Consider the following 12038-nt stretch of genomic DNA (forward strand, 5'->3'; position numbering starts at 1 on the left):
TAATGACAGTTGTCATAAACATGCATAAAAAACCTTCATATTCATGACATGTGTCATGTCATGATTATGTAGGTGTCATGTCAGTCTTATGCACACCCCGTCAAGTAAAGTGTAACCACTTACCCTGATACGATTCCATTTAGTACTGTTAAACTGACTGTATCAGTTGTTTGATTTTGCAGATCTTTTTAGTCAGGAGGGATGCAAGTCAAAAAACGATGGTACTTGCAGTATGCCTTCCTGACCAGCTGGAGGAGCCCCATGTCAAAGAACTGCCTATAAAGGAAGAAAAGTCCTGTGAGTTATTTTGCATTGAGAAATGAGTGTCCTTTCAACTTGATTTAGGAAAGTTTATACATAGAATGCCTTTATGCCAGAGACAAACCCACACACAAACACATTAGCATACAGACCTAAACACATCCACACAGACAGGCCCAGGCACAAACAAATTTGCATACATACCTGATCAAATCTGCATAGATGTATTTAGAGTGAGCATAGAGGTATAAACAGACCTGAAAGGGTATTGCAGGTGCTTGGTGGTGGGGGTTGTAGAGGCTGCGGGCCACAGGTTTCCTGTACCTAGCCCTGGATTGCAGTTGTAGTTACAGGATGTCCTGCACTGGCCTATTATAGCTTCATTTCCTGGTGTCCGTGTGTGTGTGCATGAGTGCATACGTGTGGTCATTTTCACAATCTTTACAAAGCAGTCTTGTCTTTTTTGTCCAGCTGTTACAAAGCTAAAAACCTTTTCATCTTTTTTGTCTGAAATAAAATCTCTGTAAGTGAAGGGTGGTCAGTTTGACATGTTTATTTTCACATTGCCATTCATCATTATCCTCCTTCCCACCCTTACAAAAATTCACCAGTCAGTTGTTTCTATTTTAGTGTTTCTGCGTCACCAGGAAATAAGTCACACAAACAAACATTGTGAACTAGTGCCACTAATAAATTGAAGTATTATGGCTAAGAAGTAACATCGGGGACTGGATGTGTGCCTAGCATTAACTCTTCTGTTTCTTTCATTCGCCGCAGTGCTGTACCTTGAAGGGTCTGTGCTGGTGTTTGAGAATATTTTTAAACTCATTGCTTTCTACTGTGTTAGCCGGTAAGATTAAAAAAATAATAATAATAAACAAAAAACAAATCACAACCCTATATGCATACATATTTTGCTTCATTTAACTTTTCTCAATACATCCACACTTTTCATTTATCTTTTTCACTCAGGGACATCCTCCCTTTTCCTCTGAAGTTACCTCAGGTCATTCAAAAGGTAGCAAAATACGAGGACATGGAGGTGATCTCTTCTCTAGGCTCAGGTAAGACATATCAATAGGTTATAAGACATAAACCTAGCTATTGTAAATATGGTAAAATGTGTGCAACAGATCTCTTATTCAGTAAAGGCCCTGACTTACATTCTGCCCTATGCGAGAGGGGTGGGCAGAACAGAGAGCAGGTACAATACCATGAAAATGCTGCAGTTGACTGAACGTTTCATTATGTGCATGTATAAGTGTCCCATACCACCCCAGCGAATGTGCAAGGGGCAGAGCATGTGTAGGATGTGTCCAATTCTGGCTAAATCTGTTGAACATGTGCGCACATTCTTGTGTGGGCCTGCTCATACTATTGTAAAATTGCTCCATTAGCAATCAACCATGATTAATTTATGCCAAGAACAAAAAATGTAGTAGTATTTAGCTGATCATATGATCTCAACATGTTAGGGGTGCCCACTCAAAACAACCTACTTGATGTAAAATAGATCAGCTTTTATTAGGCTACTAATATGAGTCTTATTCTCATTTGTGATGATTTTTCAAAACCACTATTGATATTTTTTGTGTATTTTTTTTTCAAATAGAAAAAAATAGTTAGTGCACCTTTTAGTTTTATTCCTGAGCAATCAACCATTTCTATGAAAATCCATAGGAAGTGCTAAACAAGGGTAATGGTACAATGGCTAATGCTGTACCTAAAGCTAAGTGATATATTCTGAAGATGTTCCCAGGCAATCTTAATAATGAAATAATGCTGACATAGTTCATAGCTGAATTTACCAGTGAATTGTCTTGTTAAAGTGTAATAATGCTAACATGAACACATTTCTCATGCTAACACAGAGTTCTGGAACTCAGCTCTGAATAGTCATGAGGAAGTGGAAAACGTTGCTAGTAGCTGTGGTGCTCTGGATAGGCAGGCGCAAAGCAGCTCCTGTGAAATCCAGCTTTCCATTGGCAGTGACCGGCTTTGGTACGTCAACCCAATTTTCATTGAGGAATGCAGCAACAGCTTGCCACCCACCTCTTCTACCCCTGTTTTGAGAACCCAGAGTCTCAACACACCAGTCCAGGCTCCGCCCAAATACAAAAGGCCGCCACCCCTACGTCCTCGTCCTCCCAGTGCACCTGAGTGTTCTCAACACTATGCATTAGCCAAGCCTTCAAAAGGGGAGTTCAAGGCAGTTCTCAGTTCTCCACCCCCTTCAGTCCAGAAAGGGGAAGGAAGTGACTGTGAGCATGCAGTCAGAGAACAAGAGAGACAGGGAACTCTTGCCCCAAGCACTGAGTGTGAAAAGCCTGCTGTCTTACAACCAGCTCAGGGCAAAGAAAGAAAACGGCTTTCAAATACGGCTTCACATCAAGTTCCTCCAATACCAATCCGACGGAGGCTATCTGAAAAGCAAGCTTCAGAGGAACCAAAGCAGCAGGAAGTCCACACCAGCACCTCCACAGAAGCAGAGGGCAATATTCTGCAAGTCCCTGTAGCATCCCTCATTTGCCTAGATGACAGTATGGAAGAAAGGGACAAGCCTATGGACTCAGAGACTCAGCAACTTCAGGAAGTGCCAGTGGAAGAGTCTAAGGTAACAAATGGAGCTTCAATGGTGACTCGAGACGAACCGAAGAGGCCTAATGCTCCAGTGGCGCCTCCCAGGAAGAAAAGACCCTCTCAGAATCTGACCGGACAAGTCTCCCAAAGCTTTGTAAACTCACTTAGGCCAATCCCACAAGGGTCTATTCTTCCGTTAAACTCAAGCAGCCCCAGTCCCATCCGCCACTCGCTCTGCATCAATGCTGGTCATCCCAAAGTCTCGGATGTTTCTCTATACTCTCCTGATGGTGGAGCTCCACCAGACCATGACTCCTATTCAACCAGCAGCACAGAGGAGGAGGCGGATACCAATGTGGCAACAGGTACTGTCATCAAGAGGACCCCAACAATTATGTTAGACCGTGCCAAGCAACGACTGTCAATGGTGACTATGGCGAACCTCTCCAATGTCCTCTCAGGCTTCATGAACGCAGACCGTAAGTTGCAGAAGCGCATTGTCGAACTGTCCCGGGATGGAAACACATACTTTGGGAACCTTGTTAAGGATTATCGAGCTTTCACTTTGGACACCATGCGGAAACACACCTCCAGCACAGAGATGCTCCAAGAGATCAGGCAGATGATAACCCAACTGAAAAGCTATCTGATCCAGAGTGCAGAGCTGCAAAATCTACAGGAAGCAGCCGGGTATTCTGAGGAGAAACTGGGTAATTCACCTCTGCATTATATTAACTGTAAAAAAAATGTTTTTTTTTCAGTATCTAAACAAATATTTGTCAAAATGTTCAGACGTTCAGCTTCTGATGTGAGCATGTTTACATCCAAGCAAATTTAATTTAACCAAAAATTAAGAAACAATGTGCGAATCCCAAAAACAATGTGCAAATAAAACATTTTTTTCATCACATATGTGACCCTGGACCACAAAACCAGAATCCAGAACCAGAAACGTAAACATTTAGATTTATACAACATCCGAAAGCTGAATAAATAAGCTTTCCATTGATATATGGTTTGTTAGGATAGGACAATATTTGGCCAAGATACAACTGTTTGAAAATCTGGAATCTGAGGGTGCAAAAAAATCTAAATATTGAGAAAATCACCTTTAAAGTTGTCCAAATGAAGTTCTTAGCAATGCATATTACTAATCAAAAATTAAATTTTAATATATTTACTGTAGGAAATTTACAAAATATCTTCATGGAACATGATCTTTACTTAATATCCTAATGATTTTTGGCATAAAAGAAAAATCTATAATTTTGACCCATACAATGTATTTTTGGCTATTGCTACAAATATACACCAGCGACTTAAGACTGGTTTTGTGGTCCAGGGTCACATATGTTCTAGAGAACAAAACCATAAATTCTGGGGAAACTGGCACAAAATTCAAATGATAATGGAAGTGCAAAGTGCAAATGACACTGGGGAAGCCACTGTGCCTCTTTTATTAAATATACTATATTATTTGCCGTATAAACTGCATAGCCAAAATGCTTTGATGAAATTCTTGTTAGCTAACTATTGCCTTAAACTGGTTTATGTCTGGGATTGACAATGTGTCAGATGGTTCTATGACATAATCATAACCAATTATTCAAAGGCAACATAGCATGTTTTACCAAATAAAAACTCAAGAGAGCATTTACATTTTTATGTGCATTTTGGAAGTCACATCTTGTATCCCATCCAGAATTCTATCCTCAAATTTGCATAAAAATGTGAGAACAGAATCATCTAGTGTCTTTTTTTTTTGTATTGTTGATGTAATTAATGTGAATTGCTAGAACCATCCAAGCAAAGCACCATCCAAGCAGAAGATTGTTGCCACCATCTTACATATTAAGCTTTAATAGACCATCTGTAAAGACTGAGCTTCTCTCTGTTTTGCTGCTCAGTCCCTAAAAAAAAAGAATGAAGTAACAAGACCACACTAGACCAAGATAACCTTTTATTTTCAATTCACTGCTCAGAGAAAAAGACCAGGGATCTTCTAGCATTTCTAACTTCCATAGTGTTTGTGGGTGCAGTATGAAGATATGTTTGCTGCTTTTCTATCTCGGTAGCACCAGAGTATTAAAAATGTATTAATGTCTCAGTAAGACTTTCACAGTGATATAGGCATATAATATTTGAAGCCATATCCTCATGGATTACTATGATTAAAAGTTAGATACAGATAAATAACGTATAAAGAAAATATACAAAAATATATTTATCTTGGAGACAGTAAGGAATTTCTTTTATGTTTATGCATTTATAAAAAAAAAATTTCCGTTACTTATGGTGTATCTCTTTTCTCCTGTTCAGAGATCATTACTGAAGCAGCACTATGCAAAAGTGTCCTGAAACCCTTACGAGAGGCAGTGTATAACGGACTGAAGGATATCCACTCCCGTACAGGAAATTTGAAGAAACTAAAAGAAAACCAGCAAGTGGTTCAGGGGACGACCACCACAGACCTGGGGGTCACCACTAGTGTTCCTGAAATGGCTGTTATGGAGAAAATTCAAACAAAGCTTGGTAACCTGCACCAAGAATATTCGCCTCAGAAGAAGATCGACTTGCTCCTCAAGACCTGCAAAATCATCTATGAATCCATGTCTGTGGGCTGTCCAGGTGGGTTTATTTTGGAATATTGCGAATTAGAGACCCTAAATTTAAATTTAGTAAATTGTAAATTTAGCAACTTTTGGAAAGTTATATATGTAGCTATAATAATTTATCTAGTTATAGCTATATATCTAATGTCACCAGTCAGGGCTGTGTTTCCTGAAAACATTTTAAGCCTTCCTAAGATTCTTGGAGATCATTGTTTGCTAATGAATTCTATTTACGATGCTTTTGGGAAATGCAGCTCAGACCATTACTCATCAGTTCTAGAGAATATGGAGGAAAGAGCACAACCTCTGAACACAGAGAGACAGAAAACACGTAACCGATGTTTCTCTACACAGCCCAGACTCCGCCTTTTCCTCCTCACCCCAAAATTAGTCCAGATTTCATCAAAGCTGCCATTAGCGCCTCCAAATAAGAAAGTGCTACAGCTGCAAAAGACAATGTTTGTGCAGAGAGCTGTTTACAGGACTGTTCACATGCGTAGTATATATCATAACATTAACTCTTAAAGCTTTTGTCTGTATTTTTCTGCATGTATATGCAGAACAACAAAGTAAGACCATGAACCACTGACCTGTTCTGAAAGGCCTTTTTTTTTTTTTAGTTCTGCAAACCAAACGCTTCACTCTGATGAAGTGATAAGAGTTACAATTTGTCAGGCTTTTTGTATGATCCGCAGTCCTGTGTAAATTTGAACTAAAATTTGAGCTAAACTTCATCTAATCTGCATTTCAAGTGATTGCTTTTGTGTGTGTAAAATTGCAGGTGATTCACATTTACAAGTTTAAAGCTTTAATTGACTCTGACCAGCGTGTCTATTTTAGTTAAAATTATGCATTTCCTGTGAATTGCTGACTTCAAAGTCATGACACATTTTTTCAGTCACAGCTGAGATAAAGAATTTGTAGAATAACTTGTGTGGATAGTTTTTGTCATAAAATTCTCTATAATTATGTGTGCAATTCACAATTTATTGGATCTGATAGAGCAGTCTCATATTTAAACATAACTGTAAGAAATTTGGAACGGAAATTATTTGTTGGACCTGCAGGACTTTGTTTTCAGAACATTTTTCTCATTTATACTGTATATTCTTTGTCATTTTTTTATTATGTCATTCAGGCATAGTTATCTAGGCTTAAGATGAAATTGAAAAGTATGTTATTACAGTGGTTTTCACCTGCCTTCAGGATAAAACTCTAGCCTAAAACCCAAATAATATTCAACAACTGAATTTATTAATATCATCATGAACTGTTTGGGCCTAATATTATGCAAAGTTATTAATATGTTACTTTAAAAAATTTAAATTTTGTAAATACAGATTTAAATTGAATTTCACATTTATTTTTAAGTGAATTTTTTATTTCAATAAACATTTAAATTGAATGGTTTTCAATAGTAAGTAATTCACAGCACAAAACACAATGTGGTTGCCACAAGCCATGACCTTGTTGCAATGAAGCCATAATTAATGTACTGTTGGACATATTTTATCTTGCGTAGTTTTGGATACAGTTTATAGAATGAGGGCATGTCACGCAACCCGTCCATGTTGGCATCTGCCTAAATTGACTGCTTCTATACCAAGTGATGGATGAATTTGTGCTAAAAAACAGAGATATGTCACATTTTCTTCATTTAACAGTTTTCTAACATTGCACGATTCAGTTGTATTTTTGTGTTTATCATTGTGCTTTTCCCTGCAATCAGAGCAACGTCATGACCCACCTTGCGACACATCAGTTGAGAACCACTGATCTACTATATATTTCTTTTTTTATCTTTCCATGCACACCATTCTTGTTTCAGTGCTTTCTTTAATAGGTATTCATGAGCACTGAGATTAGCCCAGACGAGCGAGGCTTGCAGATTCTGAGCTATTATTCAAGTGCTATTCAAAGAATTATTCACCCCAAAGAACAGTCACAAATGAGATCCATTTCCTCTATTACAACTTCCAAACCGCAATCTTAAGCAATGGTTTGGCAACACAGTCTCATGGGCATCAGCAACCCTTTTCTGAAGTCCAAAACAATCTCTGTTGTGCAGGGTAGGGTTCATTTAACAAACTTCTGTTTCACAAACTCCCTTAAAAACACACATTTTATACAGAAAGATTATCAATGTGATCAACACTGGCATTTTGTGTTGTTTCATTAAATCTTTTTTATCTACCAATTAAACGGAAATAGTCAAATTAATTAAACTACAGATATTTCCAATGGGTTTACAGTTTTGTCTCGACTGCGTAACCCTAGTAAGTTAGAAAAGATAGAAATTTTGGTTCTGTAGTTTTCATTTCTCTCATTTTGTTGATTTTATTATCTTAAATTAACCTTACTTTATTACACTGCAGGTGCTATTTTAGATCCATAATAAAAGGACTGGGTTTCCTGTGGGAACGTAATACTGAAGAAATGTACATCTAATGGGACAATTAACTTGCACAGAGAACACTACGTCGCCTCTAAATTACCAAGATTAAAATGCAGCGCATTGCAATGCAATTTTGTTTTAAAATTGCATTGCTACTTCATTTCAATGCATAGCACTGTTTTGAAATGAACATCGAAACAGATGAACTCCCAATGAATCATTCTTTGAAATATCAATATACTGCAGTCAAGTTGCATCTGTGGTTGTGTGCTAGCCTTTGTATTATCACTGAAAACATTTCATTATTTCAGTGTGAACAGGTGTTGCAACTGTGCAACTGATAATAGTGCTGTTCAGCTTTTTGAGCCATCCCTTGGGACTTCATGATGTTTTAAGAATAATGTTTATAATTTCTAAGCAAAATAAGGTCTGTGGTTAATGTTGCTGAGACTTTCCTGTTTTGTTGCACACAAACATGAATTTTGAAACAGTTGAGCAATTTAAAAACATCAGTTGATGACAATTTGCTAACTATGGACAATGACTTGAATCTGTGTGCTTAAAAAAGTTTAAGGTATGACTGTGTATACCAAAACATGAAAATTTCTTCAGCTAATGTAAGCCACAGACCTTACTTTACTCAGAAATCAACAACTGCTACTCTAAAAACCCATTTAAAAAATCCTGAAGGAACCAAGGGTGAATTAGCCTTCCAGTTTGGCCAACAAATTGACAGCTATTTTATTTACAGTCTACTTCGCTGCACTGGTGATAAAGCTAGTGCAGAAACATAGACACACAGCGACAGGTACAGAAAACAGGAGGCTAAATTTGCTACAGACTTCATCTTTCATATTCACAGCTGCAAGCGTTGTTTTTCAATATTTAAATGAGCCAGATGTTAGTTTATTGTTGATTATATTTGATAAGTAATGGACATAGCCAGCTCATGGCTATGCAGATACAAACCAGTTTTTACAGCCAACGTATGTTTTTGTATTTGTCTAACAGATTCATTGTCGAATGTTCAGATTTAAGCATTAAAAGCCTGAAGCCTTAAATGATTTGGCCCCATTGCTCATAAAGCATAATATCAGTCTTGTGACTATTATAGTATACAGCACAGCTCTCTCAGCATATTCTGAATTGTATTGTATTGGCGGGAGTCCAGACACAGTCCAGGGTGCATTTCTGTCCAGCATATATTTCTTGTTATACATACAAATAAAATGCAGGGAGTGCAAATGACTGAACAGGAATCTGTGTAGTGTCGCAATGAGTGTGTACGGGAATGAGAAAATGTGTCCTGTTAGTGGTCAACACATTGATCAGTCCCTCATAGCAGCATTATCTACAATGCAGATTTTATTCTCAAAGCAATGGATTGCCACATACTGTACGAGTGAATTCCACTCATAAGACTTAATGCGATATGAATGATTTAATGTTTTGCTATTTTATTAATGAATGTATTTTGATTATTTCCTGATTTTTATGTAACAGGAAAGGCTTACGGGGCTGATGACTTCTTGCCTGTGCTGATGTATGTCTTGGCTCGCTGTAACATCAGCGCTCTGCTGCTGGATGTGGAGTACATGATGGAGCTAATGGATCCGGCACTGCAGCTCGGAGAGGGTGAGGACACACAAACACACACACACACACACACACACACACACACAGTCATCCATAGTCACTGCGATCATGAACATAATGGATAGATTGCTTTTTGATAATCAAGAACATTTCCACTACATCTCAAATGATGCATTGTGTTTAAAAGCATTATGTGGTGGATATGACAATGATGACGATGATGAAAATGATTTTTAAGATTTTTGGAATAAAATGCCTCACTCATTTGTTTCCCTAGGATAATTTGACAGTATTTAATATAATTTTTTTTTCAAAATTTGTAAATAAAACAAAGATTATTGGAGCACATTTTCCAAGAATATCAGTCTGTCTACTTCAAATGTTGTGCTTAATTCAATGTGTTACTTGCTGTTCCTTTATAATTAATTGAGAGAAAATAGTTTCTACACAATGTTTTTAGTGTAAATACATAAAATAAATAACTTTTTGAAATAATATTTTGCTCCTATTCCATAATTTAACTCACAGCTTGATTAGAAATAATTAATAATAATAATATTTTGTCCAAGTTTGATATTTACCCTGATTTTCTAATTGTCTTATCGTTTATATTTTTTCACTCTGTTTAGATTTTCACAGCTTCTACAATGTAGCACTAATTTTATGGTAGATTTTCATATTTTAAGATTAAAAGGCTGGGTCTAGGATGAAAGTAAAACAATAAAATTGACACACAAAATACATATTTGAGACACATACACACAAATACATATTTTACAACGCTTATCATTTATTTTAGTCACAAAGCAACACTGAACATTAGCTAGAATGGCAAAGTTACTGCTATATAACCATTACATATCTATATTCTTCTAGGTTCGTATTATCTTACCACCACTTATGGAGCTCTGGAGCACATAAAAAATTTTGATAAACAAGCTGTGACCAAACAGCTGAGTTTGGAGATCCAAGACTCCATCCATCGCTGGGAGCGCCGCCGCACCCTAAACAAAGCCAGAGCGTCACGCTCTTCTGTACAGGTATTATGACTGCTATAATGTCTTGGATAACCATTGGCCAGTCAACTGTGAATTTATTTTTCTTTATGTTGCTCCACATTCCTGTCAGGACTTCATTAACGTGTCCTTCCTGGAGGCTGGATCCAACACCAAGACCTTGGGATTGCGTCCCAACACTACTGCTCAGGACCTGTGCAATCAGTGTGCGGAGAAGTTTGAGGTGTTGGATCTTGAGTCTTATTGCCTAAGCGTGCTGGTGGATGGCCATTACAAGCCTTTGGCTCCCGAGGAGTTTCCTCTCACGATCAAGTCCACTTTGCACCACAGTGACTCACGTAAGGAGTATTATTTTGTCTACCGCCACGGTCGCTGGCCTGAACAAGAGTCTGTGGACCAGACACCATCAACACCAGCACCTGAAGAGAGTTTGATATGAACTAATGCATTTGTATGTGTGTGTGCGCCAGTGATAGGTAGATCTTTAGCAGAGGGTTTGAGCTGCTTGAATGGACAACTTTGATTTATGAATTAATGTAAGTGATTCACAAGAATGTAAGCAGACATTACAATGCCTAACCACATAGCAAAATGTGCTATTTGCCCAGGGAAATTATACAAGTACAAAAACTGTCTTACAAGCTGGCTGGCATTTGCTTTAAAACATGTGCTGGAAAGGACCAGGACTGGAATTTGCTTTGAAAAGATCTAATATTTTTCTCCTAAAAAAGCCTCACATTAGGAGCCTGCATTATTAAAAAAAAACAAAAAACGTTGAGATTCAAGAATATCTGCAGACACACAACAGACACATCCTTCACCTTAGTTAGCCTTTACTTGTTCCCAAGCTCTATACAGTCCTCGACAGTTTCATGATTTACAAATGAAACTTTATCTTTCCAACAATGCAAATCTTTTCACATCTCAGGGCTCAGCATATTGTGACTCATACCTGTTTCGGTGCTTATTTTTTCATTTATACGTTTCTTAAAGCAATGCATCTTTACAGACCTTGAATTGGTTATGCACCTGCATTGCTCTCATATCATATATGGCCATACAGATATGCTCTCTGTGTTATATTTTATTCATATTTTAGTTCACTGTTGTTGTTGTTTTATATCACAACATATACAATAGTTTATAGGCATAAGCTTTGGTTTTGAGGCAAGTTATTTTAAGCAGCATAAATGCATAAGTATCACACAATATGTGACTGTTTCAGTGAGCACAACACTTGTCAAACCAAAGATTGGTGTTATATTAAAAATGTATACTGCTAATAAATACTTTTATATTATTTATGGTGTTTGTTCACATATATGGAAAGGGAAACTTAAGATGTTATTGAAAAAAAAAAAACACATCAGATTCCCAGAAAATACTTCCACCTCATCATTTGCACTATATATAATGTGATCTAAATGAGTAAATTAAAGCAAAAAGCCATGAAAGACTGTGCATTTTACCATGATTGAAAACAAAGCAACACTAATAAGATAAAAGATGTCAATGATCAATAAAAAGGTAATAATCAGATTATTTTTTCTAACAAGCTCATTAAAATTGATGTGTGGT

At 37.2% G+C, this 12038-nt stretch overlaps 1 protein-coding gene across 1 annotated transcript in view; it reads left to right on the plus strand.

Moving 5' to 3' along the window:
- Positions 1–11183, plus strand: part of LOC107674104 (ras and Rab interactor 3-like) — a 14474-nt gene extending 3291 nt beyond the window's left edge. Inside the window, exons 3-10 of the mRNA XM_016467991.1 lie at positions 183–297; positions 1039–1111; positions 1234–1325; positions 2133–3551; positions 5161–5469; positions 9352–9483; positions 10321–10484; positions 10573–11183. Coding sequence (XP_016323477.1) covers positions 183–297; positions 1039–1111; positions 1234–1325; positions 2133–3551; positions 5161–5469; positions 9352–9483; positions 10321–10484; positions 10573–10899 — 2631 coding nt within the window. The 3' untranslated portion in view covers positions 10900–11183. The remainder of the gene's footprint in view (positions 1–182; positions 298–1038; positions 1112–1233; positions 1326–2132; positions 3552–5160; positions 5470–9351; positions 9484–10320; positions 10485–10572) is intronic.
- The last annotated feature ends 855 nt before the right edge of the window (positions 11184–12038 follow it).

This window comes from Sinocyclocheilus anshuiensis, unplaced genomic scaffold (genome assembly GCF_001515605.1).
Source record: "Sinocyclocheilus anshuiensis isolate Anshui unplaced genomic scaffold, SAMN03320099.WGS_v1.1 scaffold544, whole genome shotgun sequence".
Lineage (NCBI taxonomy): Eukaryota > Metazoa > Chordata > Actinopteri > Cypriniformes > Cyprinidae > Sinocyclocheilus > Sinocyclocheilus anshuiensis.